General features: G+C 51.2%; 1 protein-coding gene across 12 annotated transcripts in view; it reads left to right on the forward strand.

Annotated features, from left to right (window-relative positions):
* The window catches only part of CACNA1E (calcium voltage-gated channel subunit alpha1 E), a 147124-nt gene that overhangs the window by 72708 nt on the left and 54623 nt on the right, over nucleotides 1-19793 (forward strand). For all 12 annotated transcript variants that reach the window (XR_012581441.1, XM_074546404.1, XM_074546407.1 and 9 more), the window contains one exon: nucleotides 11878-11981. Coding sequence is in view for 11 of the 12 variants with exons in the window: in XM_074546404.1 (XP_074402505.1) it covers nucleotides 11878-11981 (104 nt within the window). In the remaining variant the exon portion in view is untranslated. The remainder of the gene's footprint in view (nucleotides 1-11877; nucleotides 11982-19793) is intronic.

The following is a 19793-nucleotide window of genomic DNA, read 5'->3' on the forward strand; positions in this document are numbered from 1 at the left end:
TCTACCAGGTCTACTAGTGTGGCTCCTGGAATTTGCAGGCAGCATTACAACAAGCTAATTTCCACATGGGTTATTTAATCCCTGTGCTTGCTTCTTGCTTTCTCCTTGTCAGCTTTGCCTTCATGAAGCAGAAATCACAGCATGGGTTGAAATAAAAGTATTGTGGGGTGTTGGTGCTTTTGCACCTCCTGTCTCTGGGAGCTTGGAGGAGTTTGATTTCTTTTGGAGGGGAGTTTGGCTTTGGAATTGCCTCTGTGGTCTGAAACAGAGGCACACTCATTGTCCTGCTCCTCTGCCTCTGGGCTGGCCTGGGACCATTCCAGGAAGCAAAGGGGAGAGGGGTTTGAAATTTATATTTCCTGAGGAAGCTGGGAGGGCTCACCTTTGGAGAAAAGGAGGCTCAAGGGGGACTTTCTCACTTCCCTACTGTCATGGGAGGATGGTGGTGCATCCATCTATTTTTTTCCACTTCTAAAAAAGTCTCCATAACCTTAACGAAAAAGTTTCTCTTCCTGACTAAACTAAAAAACCCCTTTTTAAAATATAAACTAACTAAAAATTTTAAGGTTTATTTCTTTACATTATCAATCTGCATCAGGAGGGGAGTGTTTGCTGGGGGAAAGAACACCGATCTGCAGGTGGCTTCCAAAAACACCTCCCAAAATGCAGCAGTGGTGGGCAGAGCTGTGTCCATGGCCTCAGGGGAGGTGGGTCTGGGTCTTGCAGCCCCTTGCAGAGCTGGGCAGCTGCAGCAGAGAGCCAGGGGGATTCAGGGCCGTGGGTTGGGTGCCAACGGGCACGCTGCAGGAGCTGCTGCAAGGACGGGGGTTTGCAGCGTGTGTGACTCAACCCCCACGTGCTTCCAGCGTGTTGAGGGTGCTGGGGCCAGGAGGGGAGGATCCCCTCAGTGGCTGGGATCTCCTCTGGGCTGGGTGCAGAAGGGTTTGGGTGAATCTCACCGAGTGCAGAAGTCATTTCAGGCTGGGTTTGCACGAGTTGGCTCGGACTGGTTTTGTGTGTGAAGCACCAAATTCAAGATCACAGGATCACAGAATGGTTTAGGTTGGAAGGGGCCTTTTAGAGATTATCCAGTCCAACCCCTCTGCCATGGGCAGGGACACCTACCCTGTTCCAGGTTTCTCAGAGCCCATCCAACCTGGCCTTGAACACTTCCAGGGATGGGGCATCCAACACCTCTCTGGGCAGCCTATGCCAGTGTGTGACCACCCTCCCTGAAAGGAAATTCACACAATCACAGAATCACTGGGTTGGAAGAGACCTCCATCATCGAGTTCAACCCAGCCCCAACCCCTCAGCTAAGCCCTGGCACCCAGTGCCACATCCAGGCTTTGTTAAACACACCCAGGGATGGAGACTGCACCACCTCCCTGGACAGCCATTCCAGAACTTTAATTCTTCCCTATATGTAATTTAAATCAACCCTCTTTCAGATTGAAACCACTCCCCCTTCTCCTGTGACAACAGGCTCTGCTGTAATGTTTGTCCTCATCTTCCTTACAGTTAAAGTTCTGAAGGTCTGCTGCAGGCTGCCTTTGTAATGCAGGGGCTGCTCAGACCAGCCTGGTTTGGGATGCTGGGGAAGGGAGGTGTGTTGATATCATGGTCATGCCAAGCACATGGGTCAGAGATGTGAGCAAGGCTTCCTGCCCCATCCCCATTTTCCCCTTGGAGGGGGTTAGAGGAGGAATCTGTAGCAGAACAGTTGTTTTTCTATGTGTGTGTGTGTGTTCAAAATTGCTCATTGCATGTTGGCATTGATTCCTGGGGTTTCACAGGTGTCCCTTGGGGTGCTCAGCACTCACAAACCCTCTCTGAAAATACTTTTGTGTGAGTAGTGTGAGTGAGACCTGAGCATGGTGCAGCTCTGGGGGGATTCCTCCTCAACCTTTTGGAGAGTGAGGACAGTGCCTGGCTTTCCACAGAGGCAGCAGAATTGCCTTGACCAGAGAGAATTTTCCTCTTTTTGGGGGGTTTGCTCAGACCTGAGATGAGCTGGGAAACCTCCCTGAGCCCCAGTACTTCCAGGAGCTGCTGCAGATCCTCTGGACACTGCTGTCTGTCTCCTGGGGTCCCAGGGTGTAAGAGCCTAAATGAGAGATGTAGGACTCCAGGCAGCTCTCCAGAATGCAGTTTATTACATGCAAGATATTTCAGCATCCAGGGTTGTGGGTGACAGAGCTGTGCCTACAGCTGTCAGCTCCAGCTGCAGACAGGCCTGGAGACCCTTAGTTTTGGTTACAATGCATTATAGACTTTTCTTTGCTGAGATCTTAATACATTAGAACCAATCTATGCCTTAACTTTTATCTACAGCCTATCATAACTACTATAATTACAATATTCATGTTACTGTTCTCCAATCACTAAAGGTTAGTACCTTACAGTTTAAGCTAGAAGTTGCTTTTCAGTTTTCTTGCAGTGGAAAATTCTGAGACCTTTTTGCTGCAACATTTGCTGCCTTGTTTGCCTGTGCTATCTTTCTGCTTGGTAAAAACATCTTCTTGTTTGGGGTGGGTTTATCCTTTGCTTTAAGTCATAAAACCCCTTCTAACTAACACACCCTTTGCCTCCTTGGTTATCCAGTAAGACTGGCTTGGCAAGTCTTTTCTTCTATATCAAAACTTGCTTCCATCTCTATTCCTTCAACAGACTCTACAATCAAAAATCTTTCTGCCAAGCATAGATATCTTTGAGACTTTCTTGTCAAATTTTCATCCTTCCCAACACCAGGGCAAGAGCTGCAGCCATGCCAGCTGTGCACCAAGGGTTGTGGGAGCTCTGCTGGTGGCACAAGGATCCCAAAAGCAGTGATGGGCTGGAGTAGCTTGGTACAGCAGGGAGCTGATGCATAACGGTGGTTCCCAGCAAGGAGCTGGGAAAAGGAGAAGGAGGAGGAGGAGGGAGAAGCGAGAGGCATGGCAAAAAGAGGGAAATCACCTGGCTCTTAAGCCCTCTGTGGTCTGGGATGGCACAGCCAGCTGGTTGTATGGTGTTTCACCCCAGAGACACTTTTGGCTGGCTGGATATGTGGTGTTTTTGAGACACTTTTGGCTGGCTGGGTGCTGCAGCTGGGCTCTTGGAGGCAGCTCCAGGCCTGCAGGAGCTCTGGTGGCTGTGGGATGGAGCTTCCCCCCAAAACAGGGTCTGCTCCTCAGGTTTCCCTCTGTGTAGAAGCTTTAAGGTGATGGTGAAGGAAAGGAGTCGGTTCTGATGGAGGGTTTGGATCCAGAGCTTTATTCTGGCCCACAGGCCTCTGAATGCAGCACCAGCTCCAACAGAACTCCCTGACCCCGTGATTGCTGTTCCTTTGAACCCTGGGGAGAGGGACAGGGAAGGGGTAGGGAGCCACCAAGCAGGTCCAAGGGACAAAGGACACCTGGATGGTCCAATGCCCCCCAGGAGTAGACGGCATCCTTTGAATCTGCCAATCACTTCTGGAATGCCAGGATTGAGAGACAGTGCTGGGAGGGGAAAGAAGAGGAGACTGACACACCTGGCAGGGAATTATCAGGGGAGGGACCCAAAGTTCTGAGGTAAACCCTGAAATCACAATGCAACAGGACAGAGCTCTTTCCTCCCCCCTCCTCCAAAATTCTGCTTTAAGCACGGCTGGAGCAGACTCAGAAAGGAGGGTGCAGGTTCCACCTCAAAGGTTCAAACCTTTCAGAGCTCACAAAATGAGCTGTTTTGCCCCAAATTGCTCCAGTTGGTGCCTGTGCTGCCAGGCACATGTGTGGCAGCCAGCCTGCTCTCCCCTCTCCTCCTCCCTTTGGAAAATCAGAGCACTTTCCTTCTCCACACTCAGCAAAGCCAGACCCTCACCAGCTTGCCAAATGTTCCTGCCTTTTTTTTTTTCCCTTTCTTCCCCTTTTTTCCTCTGTGTGTGTGTGTATGCAATGAAATGACACAGCAAGAAACAGACTGTGTCTGCTGGATCCCATCTTCCAGGCATGTTCCATCGAAAGCTGCCTGCCCACATCCTCCTCCCTGCCCGCACTGGGGGAGCTCAGGGGGCTCCTGGGGTACCAGGGGGGCTCTGGCATCACCCAGCAGCTCCAGGCTCAAGGGTGGCAGGTGGCAGGGGGGTCTCGGGGCTGCCTTGCCTATCTTTGTTAAGCCCAGGATTTGTAATTCCATTAGCAGGTTGGTGTTGGTGAGATGTTGTATTTGCAGGGTGCTTTCGTGGCAGGAGGAATGAATTTGACTCCATGTTCTCAGAAGGCTAATTTATTATTTTATGATAGTATATTATATTTTAAAATGCTATACTAAATTATACTAAAGAATACAGAAAGGATACAGACAGAATGCTAAAAGGATAATGATGAAAACTCGTGACTCTTTCCAGAGTCCTGACACAGCTTGGCCCTGATTGGCCAAAGAGTAAAAACAATTCACATGAAACCAATGAAACAATTACCTGTGGATAAACAATCTCCAAACACATTCCAAAGCAGCAAAACACAGGAGAAGCAAATCAGATAATTATTGTTTTCCTTTTTCTCTGAGGCTTCTCAGCTTCCCAGGAGCAAATCCTGGGTGAAGAGATTTTCCAGAAAATATGAATGTGACAGTGAGGTGTTGGAAAGCTGGTTCCAGACCTCTTGGTGGATGTGCTCCTGTGCTCCAGGGCTGGATTATGGGGCTGTTGGGGTGTGTTGCCCCAGGGCAGCACAACTGAAGCTGGGGATGTTCCTCCATGTAGGAACGTCATAAAACAATGAAAAAATCCTATTGTGGGGCCCAAGCTGCCTCTCTGGGCTTGCAGCGTGCCCAAAACAAAGCAGGTATCCAGGTCCCATGAGAAAACAGCCCCAAAGGTGATCCTGTGGAAGCCAGGCCTTGCTGCAGTGTGCAGCTGGAGAGGCAGCACATGGATCAGCATTGGAGAGAACTGTGAAGCTTTGCAAATGCTCCATCAGGAAAAGCTCATCCTGCATTTCCCAAAGGAATATAAAAAGCCTGTCCCAAAGTGCTTGGGTGAGTGATGGGACCTGCTCAGCTGCGCAGGGAGCAAGGCAGGAACCTGGAATTCCTTTGTTAAAGGAGTTGGTGTAATTTGGGGATTAAAATTCCTGTGGCTACCTTGAATCCTGCAAACAACAACCTCCTGATACCTTCAACAAAGGGGAAAAAAACCTATGGGAAGGCACAGTGGACCAAGATGATGAAGTACAGAGGGATATCAAGGACAAATTATGCCCCAAAGGAATGGGAAAAGAGGATGCTCAGTCAAGACAATAACCTCTTGGTGCCAAAAAAAGCTAGGGTGTGCTGGGGAAGGTGCAGAAGGGGTCTGGGCAGGGGGGAAAGGGAAATTTTGGGAGCAAAAGCAGAGGGATCACAGTAAGGGAGAGGCAGAGCAGGAGGCACACACAAGGACTGGCTTTGTGCATTGATGCTGGGGCATCTGGGTGCAATTTCTTGGTGGGTTGGAGGAGAGCAGCACCAAAATTGGTCTCATTGCCTGTTTCAAATATTTTGAAAACGTTGGAATTTTAGTAATGCTTCTAGCAACACATTTTTTGCATTCCCTTTAGGAAACAGAAAAATGAAACGCATGGTGTCCTTTTCCTGCTTCCCCACTCCCTCCCTCCCTGCACACACTCAGAGGGAAGATTATGCTGAGCTGTGTGTCCTCCTCTGGCATTATTGCTGCCTGTCCCTGGCACCCCAGAGCTTCCCAGGGCCAGTGAAGGGCAGTGCTGGGGTGCCCACCCTGCTGGAGACCCTGACACTGGGCCATGGCAGGATGTGTCCCACCCCAGGGCAGTCCTGGCCTTGCAGAGGAAATGCTGCCATTTCCTCATTAACCTGATTTGGGAGAGCAAAGCATTTCCATTCAGATCTTGTCCAGTGCCAGGGTCACTGATGGATCCCAGGCAGGGAGTGAGGCATGGCCCTGCATGCAGGAGATTCAATTACTGCCATTAAAGGGAACAAGGAGATCTGTTACTGTGCTGGGGAGAGCAGCAGCGGGTGGCAGGGCCTGCAGGGAGCTGCTTAGGCCAGGGAATCTGCTGAGAGGTGTTTTTATAACTCATTTTCTCCCCCTTTTGCTGGGCTGTGAGGCTGTGGCTGCTGGCCTGTGTGTGATTCTCAGCTGGATGCAGCTGAGGTTTGCTGGGAGGAGCAGGTCAGGGGCTGGGGAGGTGATGCTGGGGGACACCACCAGCCATGGCAGAGGCACAATTTGCTGTCACCACCAGGCAAAAACCATTGAAGTTGCCAAGCCAAGGATTTGGAGCATAAATCATGGAGGCTGTGGTGATTTTGCACCTCCTGTCTCACTCTGCAAGCACCCAAGAAGTGCTGGGGAAGGCAGGCACAGATACCAGGGCAAAGGCCCTTGAAATCCACAGCTTTTCCCATCAACCCCAACCCTCTGTGTGAATGCAATCCACACTCTGCTGCTCCCTGAATGCTTTGGGTGCCCCACAGGTCCCCAGTTCCCCTCCTCAATGAGAGAACTGCTCCCTGGTGAGCAATGGAGTGGCCACGAAGGCTCCCTGCACAGCCTGAACCTGCTCCCTGTGTATTTTTAGCCAGGAGAGACTGACTTTGAGGGGTTTATTGAGGTTTTCCCCCCTCCCTTCCCCTATAGCAAAGAAATCCTGAAGGTTCCCATGCGCCGCAGCCCGAGGGAGGGGACGTGTGGGCTGTGAGCTTGTGCTGTGCATTCAACTTGAGGATATATTTAGATTTCTTTGGATTTCTGGCCCCCCGAGTGAGACCTGCTTTTGCAGCTCCCCGTGCCTTTTCCTGCCCTTTGGGGGGGAAAAAAAAGGAAAAACCAAAAAAAATCACCAAACAAACACCACAAGAGCTGCCGAAAGAATAACCTTTGTGCTAGGGGGTTGAGAAGCAGGAGCTGCTGGGGGCTCTTTCCCTCAGGAGGGTCCTGCTCCCACGCCTTGATGGTGTCATTTGTAGGCTCAGAGGGCTTTCCTGGCAGAAGCAGGGGGCATGGCAAGGTGTGAGTGTGGTGGTTTTTGGTCTGGAGGCCACAGAAGGCTTTGGGGGTTGGTGGGATGCATAATGAGGAGGAGGAATCTCAAAGAGAAGGGAGGAAGCAGCAAAGATTTGGCACCAAGCGGCTCCTCCATTTCCCAAAGGAATATAAAAAGTGGGTCTCAAAGTGCTTGGGTGAGTGATGGGACCTGCTCAGCTGCGCAGGGAGCAAGGCAGGAACCTGGAATTTCTTCATTAAAGGAGTTGGTGTAATTTGGGGATTAAAATTCCCGTGTCTACCCTGAATCCTGCAAGCAACAACCTCCTGATACCTTCAACAAAGGGGAAAAAAAACCTATGGGAAGGCACAGTGGACCAAGATGATGAAGTGCAGAGGGATATCAAGGACAAATAACGCTCCAGTGGATGCTGGGGACAGGAAAGCCCAGGACACATCCATAAGGACTCTGTGAGGAATGGGAAAGAGGCTGCTTCATCAAGACAACATCTTGGTGCCGAAAAAGCTGGGAAGTGCTATGACGACCATGGCAAAGTTGTGTTGACACAGAGCTCCTGGGGGAGCAGTGAGCAGTTCCCCACCCCTGCAGGTGGAAGCAAGGCCCGGTGAAATGACATCTGGAGAGATTTGGGCACGGATGGACATTTCAGCCCCACTTTTGGTCAACACAAAGCAGCAGAAGGAGTGATACCAGCAACGAGGGCATGGCCAACATGGGAACCATGGAAGCCCAGCACCGAGACCACTGTGCCCACCAGCCTGGCTGCTTGGGATGGCTTCCCCCCCGAGCTCAGAGGGAGCTGGCACATGAAATGGCAGGTCTGGTAACAAGTATTTTTAACAGTTCCATCGAGTTGGGGGAGGCACCATCTGACTGGAGAATAGCGAATGCGGTGCCTATATTTAAAATCTGGGGGGAGGAGGGGAGGAAAAGTAAGGCAGGCAGGAATAGGACTGTGAGGATGACCTCGATCTCATGCCATTTCAGAACAGGTTTGGGAGGCAAGGGAGGAAAGTGAATCATGGGTTTGTCAAAGGTAGGTCAAGCCAGGCTAACCTGGCATCTCAGGCCTGGAGACGTCCCGGGGCTGCTCCTTGTAGTAAAGGGATTGCTGTGGGAGAAATGGCAGAGGGGGAAGAGGAAAAGGGGATGTGTTGGAACCCTGGCTGCTGGGAATTTTAGATTTTTTGTGCTGACAGGCACTGACCCCCAAGAGAACACTGCATTGACCTGAGGCTGTGGAGAAGGCTTCTAGAATGGAATGGTAGAACTGGGATTATGGGTGTGAGCATGGTGGATCTTGGTCTGGTGGCCACAGAAGAGTTTGGGGGGTTGGTGGGGTGCATAATGAGAAGTAGCTTAAATAGAAGTGTGTAGTATCACATGGTGGAAAACCTAGAGTTTAAGGTTTTAGAATATAGTAATATATATAAAGCAACATGGAGGATTTAGGAAGGAGGCTGGTCCTTCTTCTCACCTTCTTCTCCATGGGTTTGGGTGCTTTTGGATAAAATACCTTCTTCTCCGTGGGTTTGGGTGCTTTTGGATAAAATACCTTCTTCTCCATGATTTGGGTGGTACTCGATAAAATGCCTTCTTCTCCATGGGTTTGGGTGGTTTTGGACAAAATACCTTCTTCTCCATGGGTTTGGGTGGTACTGGATAAAATACCTTCTTCTCCAAAGGTTTGGGTGGTATTTGGGTGTAACTGGATAAAAAAGTCTGCATTGCGGGCCACAGGTGGTTGGTTATGGGGTTAAAAGTAAAAATAATTCAGGTGTCACTTCTTAATTGGACAGTTTATCCTTAAAAAGCCTTGTAGAGAGAGAGACAGAGCTCCATTTTTAGATTGTTAGAGTGAAATGCTGTAGAAGTCACAGTTTGTGAGACTTTAACAGAGATAAGAACTAATAAAATCTGAGTCTGAACAAGACACACCACCCCAATGGGGGGCTCTGTGAGGCTGGCAGGGAAGTGAGCACTGCTGGGATGGTGTTGAGGGGACAAGAGAGGATGTCATCAACTCATGGAGTCCTTAGGGATGTGTCCTGGGCTTTCCTGCCCCCAGCATCCACTGGCTTCCCAGAGCTAGAGGGACAGAGGCTGCCACCCTGGGCTGGGAGGCCTTTGAGATGTTGGATGCAGTGAGAAATGGAAATCCAAAGCAGCAAATGTCTCTCCTTGGAGCTCAGGTGGTGTTGGCTGGGAAGTAGTGGTGTGGAGGAGAGGGTGAGTGGGTGACATTGGGGTGGCCACGAGGTGGCTGCAGGGCAGGGGTGGCACAAAGGAGGAGGGAGGATGGTGGGATACAGGGGAGGTGGTGAATTCTCCGTGGCATCACACAGGGATGGAGTGTGACCGCTCAAATTGATCACTCCTGTGTCCAGGAAGGATGAACTGAGCCTGGGCTGGAGCAGGGAAGGGGCTGCTGGATAAAACAGGGCAGGAGATAACTGGAAGAACCTTGCTTTGGCCAGCAAAGCAGAGGCTGGAGGTGGCTGTGATTGCTGTCTAGAAATAGATCAGGGTGGAAAGGGGAAGGAAAAGAGCTAATTCAGCCAAAGGCCAGTGCTGGCAAAAGAAAGGAGCGGTGTCGAAAATGACCACAAATAAATTTAGGCTGGAAATTGCAGCAGCCATTGGAGCATCTGCTTGAGGAGGCTTCCAGTGGGGATAGTGAGTTTTTGGCAGCCTGAGTGGCTGAGCAAGTACCAGATGATGGTGTGGAGCCTCTACATCCAGACTGGGCATCACCAGTTCCTGGGTTTGTGGGGAGCATTGGGATGTCCCCTGGGAGATTTCATGTTGTAAAGCTGGCACCAGCCAGGGGACCCGTGTGGCTGCTGGTGGCAATGCTGTTCCTGGGGCTGCTGGTGGCAGCCTGGGTGGTTGGCACCATCCCTGAGCTCACTGTGGCCACTGCTGTGTCCTTGAGTATAGCCACATCTCCCCATCTCCTCCTCTGCCCTAGAAGAGCCCCTCCTGCAGCTGCTGAGTGCAAGTGATGCTGTGACCTCCCAAATCCCCTTAAAAATCACTCCAACCCCCTTTGCCTCCACCCCTAGGGCAGCCAGGCACTCAAATGCACAGAGGTTGGGATCACAGTCAGCCCACACCACCAGAGTCCTGCCAGACCCCTGCCTCAGCTGTCCCTGCTGCAGGTCCCCAGTGCCACCAGTTTTGCTGTGCCTGAAAAATGGACAGGGAAGAGATCTGGGCACTGATAACCCTGGGAAAACTTCCTATTCCCCCCCTCTCTCCTGCTGGGATGGCTAAAGAAGGGATGGTGATAGCCCAGCTCTGGGGGAAGATGTCTTGTTCTTCTGTAGGAAAGGAGCTCCTGTGTTTTGTATTCCCTGTGACAGAGACCTCGGGGAAAGCCTGTGTGTTTTGGGCAGGAGCCAGGTTCAGAGGCAAGCAATCCTGACATGAGTGGCAGGTACCCAGTGGCATCTTGGCAGGGAGCTGAAGCCCTGCCAAGCTTGGGCTGAGGGCTGCAGGATGCCTTGAAGGCTGATGCCATGGGAAATTGTGCTGCCAGGGCAGAGCAGAGTGCCCTGGGTGTCTCTGGAGGGCTGTGGTGAACATCGGCTGTCAGGAATTCCTGTGCATTTTTCCTTCCTCCCTCTGCCTGCTTCTCCCATGGCCCTAAAGAAGGGGCTGGAGGTGAACTGGGGCTCTTGAAAGAGCAGGATCTTGAGAGGATATGTGTGGTTTCCTTAGGGCCAAAGTGGGAGGGCAGTGAGTCTTTCCAGCTGCTTTCAGAGCCCTTACAGATGCTGTGTGCCTTGTCGCTGAGATCGCTGCCCACATCCCAGTGCTGTGGTCAGTGCCTGTGCTGGGCTGTGCTGGTGTCACCCTGCCTGCCTTGGGTGTCAGGGTGATGGGGACACCCAGCTGAAATCCCCATTTCAGGGAGGAAGGCTCCAGCCCTTGCTCTCTTTGCCCCTCAGAGCCGCACTCCTCCCGCCGCAGAGCCTTGCTCAGCTCCTGCACTGGCCGAGCAGGAGATGTGGTGCCAATGACTCAGATGAAGATGAGGGCTTAATTAGCACAGGGAGAGGGGGGAAGAGAGAGAGAAAAGAGAAAGAGTCTTTCATTGCAAGAAGATTGATACCACCTCCCCCAGACAGTCACGTTCTGCCGCATCACCCTCAGCCCGGCGTCATGCGCACCGAGCCTGACACCAGAGGACAAATGGGGCCTGGGAGGGACACAGGGGCACTGCTTTATTGAAACCCCTGGTGAATTCATGTCTGGAGGGACTGAGCAGGGCTCAGCAGGAGCCTTTGCAGCTGTCGGGCTGCGCCCTGAGCTCACAGCTCCCGTCTGGTCTCGGCTCCGTGGCTTTGGTGGGAGGGTGTCTGCAAGGTATTAGTGATGATGCCAGCAGCAAAATGCCTGTTTGGAGGTTTCCCACCATGCATGAAGGGACAAACCTCTTCTTTAGATGACACCTTAAGGCACCCTATCAATCTGTGCTGCTGTGGGGCTGCTTTGCCTTATCCTGGTGGATGTGCATAGGAGCCCTGAACCAAAATGCTGGGGAAAACATGCTCAGGGTGAGCCCTCACCCTCTGCACCCCAGTTTTGGGCTGCAGAACCCTGCACTGCCAGCTAAACCCATCTCTTACAGTCTCTGCAGGATGGTTGGAGGGGGTGGAGGAGGGCAGTCCTGCCTAATGAGGGCTGGGGCAGGGTGCTGAGGGGTGCCAGGGGTCTTGTGGTGGGGAAGGGTGCCCAGCATGGCTTGGCAGGCATGGCCAGGTCACCCTGAGGAGCCTGGTGTGGTCAGCCTGGAGCACTGGAGTTACCACACCCTCCCTCTGCCCCGTCCCTGGTGTTGGAGGTGATGTCACACTTGTTTTCTTTCTTTCTCCTCCAGACCAATGATGCCTTAGGAGCCACCTGGAACTGGCTGTACTTCATCCCCCTCATCATCATTGGATCCTTCTTTGTCCTCAACCTTGTCCTGGGAGTGCTGTCAGGGTAAGCAGAGTGGTCATTCTCTCTGGGCTGTGCCTGTCGCACATTTCTGTCACCTCAGGCTGGTCCCTGTGTCCCTCCATCCCCTCCAAACCTGCCTGCCCCACAGCAGGCAGCATTGCTCCCTGCCTGTGGTTGGTTCTTCCTCAACCTGGGGAGCTGGGAAAGGGACAGCCTTGAAGATATTTATTGTTACTGTCATTTCACCTGGCTGAAGATCTTCTGCTTTTGGTTCCCTTGTGAGAAATGGTCACTGGGGATCTTCTGGCTACTTGGGACCTGCAAGAGAGGAGAGATATGGGGGTTTTGTGAAAATGTGTTTGGCTCCAGGCTGTTGGTGATGGGGTGGGATGGGTTTGGGGAGTGATACAGAACACCAGGAGGACGTGCCCTGCACTGGAGGGGTGCAAGCTGGTGAGGACAAGGATGCTTGGGGTGCATGTGGAAAAGCCCACAAGATAAGGATATAAGGATATAAGATAAGGAAGTAGGGACAAAGCAACTGTCCCTGTCCTGCACTTCCCAAGGGAAAGGCAGTTTTAATCCAAGCCTTTAAGCTTGGGTTTGGAGACAAAAACTCTTCTTGTCTCCATGACAATGAACTGTGGTTGCACCAGCACATCCTCAGCTGCTGGCAGGGGTTGGTGAACAGTGATTGTGCCCTCTTCTGCACTGGGGGAAGGTGTGGGCTCCTCTGTTCTGACTCAAGCAGGTCATTTCTTAGCTAGTTATGCATCATGGCAAAATGCAGAAGTCATTGTAGTGCTGGTTTGGCCAGATGGAAAGCCTTCAGGTGCAAGGGTCAGGGTGGAGAATGGCCTTGGTCATCTCAATCCCTTTCCTGAGTGTCCCTGGAAGTCCCAGTGTGATGGTGCTGGTTTTAGGAGTTTCTAGAGTGACAGGTTGGGGTCTGTTATTAGACTGCACTTTCCCACCTCCCATTCTGGGGTCTGGCTGGGTCCAGGGGCTTCACTTTGCCTTGCAGAGAGGCAATTCTTATGGGGGATGAAGATATCCAAGCAGCCTTGGGTGGAATTTGTGCTTCTTATGCCACATCCAGCTTGGGCATTTGGGCAAAGTCCATCTGGGTCTCGATGTCAAGCAGGAGCTTTCCTACAAAAGCCTGGAGAAGGGAAGTTAGGAAGATGGGAACAATGTTATTACAACGTTGGATGGTGTCAGTGCAGTGTGTTGTGTGGACACTGAGGCTTTTGGTGCTGGGGTGATGCTGAAAGCAGCTTGGGGACACAAACCAGACACTGGCCAGAGGACCATAGAGGTGCTGGTGTGATGCCTGGCCATGCCCTGGCCCAGCTGGGCGTTTCCCTGCCTGAGGCAGCGTTCCCATGCCCATGAGTTGGATGCAGTTATCCAGGACTCTTCCCAGGCACCGGCTGGCATTTCCACTGTTTGTTTATTGCTAGTAGGGTTTGTACTGGGGAAAGATGCAAGTGGGTGGGTGGCCTAATTGGCAGCAGAGATGCTCTTGTGGCGTGGCAGATATCCAGGGTAAAGCAGGACTGCTCATCTCCCTGGTGGGCTCAGGTGCCAGCTGGGCTCTGCCACCCCATGGCAAGGCCACTGTCAGTGTCCCCCTGCCTGGGCACAACCACATCCTCTGTGGCTCAGTGGATGCAGCACCTTGGCTGGGTGAATCATCCAGAGGTGCTGCTGGAGCCCTGGAGGAGCAGGACCTAAGGGCAGGAGCAGGTGCTTGTGCACACAAATGCTGAGTGCAGCAGGAAGGGCCTTGCTCCTTGCTCTGTTTGCTGAGCTCCTCACTCACCACAATCCTCTCGTGCTGGAAGAGAGTTCTTGGCTCTGCTGGGGGTTGGGAGGTGTGACCTTCCCATTGCCCAGCTCTCAGCTGAATGAACAGGCAGGGCCTGGCCAGATACCCCCACGTGTGGCTGTGCTGAACTGAGAAGAGCTGGTCACTTTGGGAATGAGCTCCACAGAAACACCTCCACCGAAGGAATTCTTTCCCTGGCAGTTACACCAGTGCTTCTGGGGAAGCCAGGCCGTGCTCAGCTGAAATCATGGCCTCTGGGAGCCTCCTTGCAGAAAGCTGGCCCCACACGTAGCTTGCAAACTACACCATCTGCATCACTGGATAACAAGGTCCACTCGGGATTTCCAGCATTCTCCTCAAGGCTCTCCTCAGGACCTGCTGCTGAGCTGCTCTGCCCTCGCCTCATCTCAGCAGAGGCTCCCTCTGGGGAAACAGCCCAGCAGCCAGGGTGGGCCCCCAAGGAGGAGAGGCTGCAGGAGGACATTTGTGTGTTTCACTTGCCACCAGCACAAGTTTGCCAGAGCCCAGATTTAGCAGCCTCCTGGTGCCGATGAGCATCTCCCCCAACAGTCAGTTCCCCAACTGTTAGGCTGAGGCATGACCTCTGTGATGTAAACAGCCTGGATCCATCTGCTCCTTGAGCACAAAGTATGTGGGAGAGGAAAAGAAATGATTTTCATCACAGGCAGGCTCCTCAGTTTTTCTCCCTAAATACGAACGGGCACTCACGCACTGGAGTTGCATGCACACTCCATTAAGGGGAGATGGAGCTCCTCCAGGCAGGGTCTTGGAGAGCCAGTTCTGTTGTGGCTTTGGCATTTATTGTCGTGTCTATTAACTTCCCCCCTCTATGGGTGCAATTACGGATCAATTAATTCTGACTGAAAGCAGGAAAAGATAAAAAAGTTGGCCCCGTTCCTCTTTGGGAGCAGGTACGGAGCCCAAGGAGATCTGACTGCTCAGCTTTTAAAGCTGCACGAGCTGCTGAGATAATCCTGGCAGAGGAGAGTCAGTGGGAGCCAGTGAGGATGGAGCATCCACTGAAATGCCATTTTCTACCTGAAGCTGCCTTGTGGCCTGAAGAATTGCCTGTGCTGGAGATTTGCAAAGATCTGCCCTCTTTTTTTTTGTGAAATTGTTCAGTTTTGTTTGGTTTGTTTTTTTTTTTCCTCAGCTGCTTCTCACATAAAACAATTTGAAGGTGAGTGTTTGGGCTCTGTCTCTGGAGCAGCAGAGACCTGATGATAGCCACACCGCCCTGTCCCTGCTGCTGGTGTCATGTGCCAGTGGCAGCAGTGCCACCCCAGGAGTGGCCAAGCCTGAGGACTCATACAGAGCTTCAGTACAGAACAGGCTGCATTTTGACTGTTTCCCACCTCCCTTTCCACAGCCTCTGCAGAAAAAATTTGGTTTGCAATCACCCTCCTCCATTCATTGCAGCATCATCCTTTTGCTGAGAGCTGGGAGACTCCATCCCCGTATCCAATCTTGCACATCCAGCCCCTTTCCAGGGTGTCAGAGTGGAAAGAGATGCTGCCTGGCTCTCAGGCCAGCCAAGGAGACCTCTGGAAGCTAACAGCAGAGCAAGAAGTCGAGCACAACGGCAAGAAAAATGAAATCTATCTGCCTTGTACCAAACAAGAGAGTAATTTAAATCCTCCTAATTGCTTCCACTCATCCTGGTGATGTTAAGTCTTTTCTCCCTTTAAGTCTTTTCTGCCCCCCACCCCCAGCTCTTACACTGAGCCTTTGAAAGAAACGACTAATGTTATAATTAAAGGATCAAATTGGCAAGATTTCTTTGTCTTAAGATCTTTCTTTCAGGTTGGGTTAGCACTGCGTTCGCAGTCTCCAGAGAGTTTTCTTCAGTTCCTTCAGGAGCCTTCTGCACCATCTTCTGAAATCTTTTCACTTCAGTTAATTTGAATTTTTTTCCCCATCCAATTTGGATGCATAACAAACGATGAATAAAATTAAGTTTTGTAGCAATTAATAATAAGGGTGTTGAGGGAACAAGTGTATGTTTTCAATGGAAAGAGGGTTCTTTTTTCCAGCTCCACACAAAAACCTGGACCCCACACGGCTGAGCGGGATGTGTTGCTTTGAAGCCAAAAACATTGGGAAGAGGATTAATGTCTCAAAGATTCCTGGAAGGAGAAGTGGTGAGCATGCAGGAAATACAGGAAAGCTTGTGGGGAGACCATAAATTCCCAGAAAGATGTCAACAAATAAAATTCTTTGCTGTAAGAATGGTCAGGCATTGGACCAGGCTGCCCAGGAAGGTAGTGGGATCACCATCCTTGGAAGTGTTCAAAAAACATGTGGATGTGACATTTAGGGACATTCTTAGTGGTGAAAATGGTGGATTTGAGGATCTTCAGCTTTTCCAACTGATGATGACTCTGTGATTCTGTGATTCTGCACCCAAGAAATTTGGATTTGGAAGTACGAAAGCTTGGAACCATCACGTTGGCTTTTCCCTGGAATGGTTGTAGGATCTCAGGGCGTGGCTGGGATGAGATGTGAGATGTCTGCACTTGTGCTGTGCTTGGGAACTCAGTGGCAGAGACCCCTTTTGAAGGGAGGAGTGGGTGTCATGGGGAGGGGGCAGTGATGCCCCTCCCAGGCCCCCCAGCACCACCATGAGTGATGCCCACGCTCCTCACTTGGTTCTGGGGAAGCTCCTTGTCATCACCGTGGTCTTTGGGCACAGGCCAGGCAGAGGAGTCTGGGGGCCTTCATCTCTATTCAGCAGGCAGGTGGGCATCCATATTCATGCCTCTCTGCCGTGCTCTGCTGGGCCACCTTTCTGCCAAGGGCTCCAAGCCCCGTGCAAACAAGCTGCCTGACAAGAGGCGTGCGTGGCTGCTGCGCTGGATCCTCTGCTGCTACAGGGAATAATGACTCCTCTTACAGCCAGCTGGGTGAGAAGGGAAAAAAAAGCATAAAAAAAAATCCACAACAAAAAGATGACTCGCTGACTTTCCCCTTTGATTTCTCCTGGCAAATTATTTGCCAGCATGTCTCCGCCGCTTCAAAATTGCTCTTATTCCTGCCTCCTTGCAAATCTGTTCCGTGGACTGCCTGTGGTCTGCGGGCTGTGGGTGAAAAGGCTCCGTTTTGATCCTCTCAACAAGGCACTCAGCAGATAGTGCTTGCTTACAGATTGCTTTGGGACTTGTTTGTTCCAGATTATGGTAATTTCTGTCCTCCTGGTTGATGGCAGCAATCGCGTGGCTCCAGAGATTTGAGCTGGCGGATGGCTTTGGAGATGCCCAGTTCCTCCAGGAGCAGCTCCACCCTGGCAAGGGGTGCTGGGCACTGCTGTTGGGTGAAGAAGGTGTTGACTGGAGTGCTGGAAGCTCCTGGGAAGTTTAATGTGATGAAAGGTTGAAAATTGAAGTGGGGTTTTCTTTCGGTACTACATCTCACCTGCAGCACTGACCACACGCCTTTCATCTGCGGATCGCTGTCACATGCAAAAGGAGACTATAAAGATCTTCTCTGCTTACAGAGGGGATAAAAACTGGAGCATAGGAGGGAAAGGGAGGAGTGACATTTTCCCAGCACTGCATGAGCCAGTGGGAGTGATTGTGAACAAAGCCCGGGGCTCTTGAAGCATTGAAGCTGCGCTGCTTATGCCAGCCCTGCCTGATAAGAGTGAAGCACAATCTCCAGCTCCCATCTCTGCTCCTTGCTGCTGGGGCTGCCAGACCCTTTGCCACCCTTCTGCAGCTTCTTTGCAGCGTGGGCTGAGCGTGCTATTGCTGCCTTTGATGCAGCATTGCAGAGTTCTCTGGGCAGTGGGACAGCAATGCAAACCTCAGCGGTGTTATCCTTGGAAAAATGATGAAATTGAGTTTACAGCTAGAATGTTTGTGGATCTCTTCTCTGCCGTGGTTGATGCAGCCAGAACCCTGCTGGCTTTCTTTGCTGCAGCAGCACACTGCTCACTCATACTGAGCTCATCCCTGGGCCCTGCAGGTCCCTTTCCACAGAGCTGCTCCCCAGCTGGGTAGGTCCCAGCCTGTGCTGCCCTCCTGGATTTTGTATTCCTATGTTCAACACCTTACTTTTGAATCAGAGAATGGCCTGGGTTGGAAAGGACCTAGTAAAGATCATCTCATTCCAGTTCTCCTGCCACGGAAAAGGACACTTTCCCTAGACCAGGTTGTTCCAAGCCCCATCCAGCCTTGAACACTTCCAGGGATGGGGCAGCCACAGCTTCTCTTCATGAGATTCTCATTAGCCCACCCTTCCAGCCTGCCCAGATCTTCCTGCAGGATTGTTGTCCCTTCTGAATTCTCCACTTTCCCACTCAATTTGGTATCAGCACAGTTGGCCTTGGAGAAATCCAGGTGGACAACCACAAGTTTTCCACAAAGTAGAAGGTTCCCATCAGCATCTGCCCCTTCTTAGCAGGGACAGTGATGTGATGGGTCACCTCAGGGCTGGCATCTCCCAGCTCCTTCCCATTTTACCCTTCCATGTCACCAGCAGCTTGTCAGCTTTCCCCTCCCCAGCTCGTGTGAGTGCCAGTGCTCTGTAAATGTGCTCTGCTCAGCAGCTCTGTCACACCCTGGTGACACAGAGCTCCTGCCCCACTGCACGGGGCTGATCAGAGCTGATGGACAGACAGCACAAGAAATGGGATGCTGCTGGTTGCCTTTCTTTTTGGGCCCCTTCTCCTTCAAGTTCAGAGCAAGGCTTTATTGAGATGGCACAGCTTTGTTATGGAATCACAGAAAGGTTTGGCTTGGAAGGGACCTTTTAAAGGCCATCTGGTCCTATGACCATGTTCATAGGGGTCTGAGGATGAGGGAAGAGACAAGGATCTGACTCCATGTTTCAGATGGCTTATTATTTTATTATATATATAATATTAAAACTATACTAAAAGAATAGAAGAAAGGATTTCATCAGAAGGCTAGCTGAGAACAGAAAAAGAAAGAATGATAACAAAGGTTTGTGGCTCAGACTCTCTGTCCGAGCCAGCTGACTGTGATTGGCGATTAATTAGAAATAACTCTATGAGACCAATCACAGATGCACCTGTTGCATTCCACAGCAGCAGATAATCAATGTTTATATTTTGTTCCTGAGGCCTCTCAGCTTCTCAGGAGGAAAAATCCTAAGGGAAGGATTTTTCACAAAAGATGTCTGTGACATGGTCCAACCCCCTGCCATGAGCAGGGACATCTTCAACCAGACCAAGTTGCTGAGAGCTCCACCCAACCTGGCCTGAGATCTTCTCTGACTCTGGCAGTTCAAGTGAACTTAAACCAAGCAATTACCCTCACTGAAAACCTGTGGTCTCCTTCAAAGCAGGCACCCAAGCCCTGCAGAGGTTTTGGTGCCTTTTGGACGTCCTTCTGCTGCCTCTGCCGTGGGTTCAGCGCAATAATCCCAGCCTGCAGTGCCAGTGCTGCTGTCACTGTCTGTTTAAACTCAGGTTACAGGCTGCTCAGTCAGTTCAACACTCTCACTTCAGTTCCTGTACACCTTCTGGGTAAATACCATCTGATCCCCCCCATTTGCAACTGCCTCAGCTGTGTTTGCCACACCGTCTGTTGTCACTTCTGTCCCATAACCACCTCTGACACCATCCTGGAGGCTCAGAAGCAGTTTTTCCTCAGGCTGTGGTGCTCAGACCTGAAGTGGAGCCATGAGCCAAGACCTGAGGAGAGCAGTGGTGTTACCTGATGTCTTACAGATGGTCTCTCTTGTTATGCATGCCATTATATTTGGGGTTTTTTTCATAGCAGAGTGGTGCTGCTGCCTCACCCTCAGTGTGTAATCCAGTATTTCCCTGATTTCCATCCTGTCCTTTCTGCTGCCTCAAGCTGTTTTAAGGCTGATTTGATAACTGGTTTGCTGGAAATCATCTTTATAATAGAGGCAAGAGGTGATGAATTCATGGCTTTGAAGATAGATGGTTTCTTGTTTCAAAGCATGGAGGCCACAACATTGATGTGACCAGCACTACTTACCTGCTTTGAACTCAAAGATGGTCTAAAATGTAG

This window comes from Zonotrichia albicollis, chromosome 8, assembly GCF_047830755.1.
Source record: "Zonotrichia albicollis isolate bZonAlb1 chromosome 8, bZonAlb1.hap1, whole genome shotgun sequence".
Lineage (NCBI taxonomy): Eukaryota > Metazoa > Chordata > Aves > Passeriformes > Passerellidae > Zonotrichia > Zonotrichia albicollis.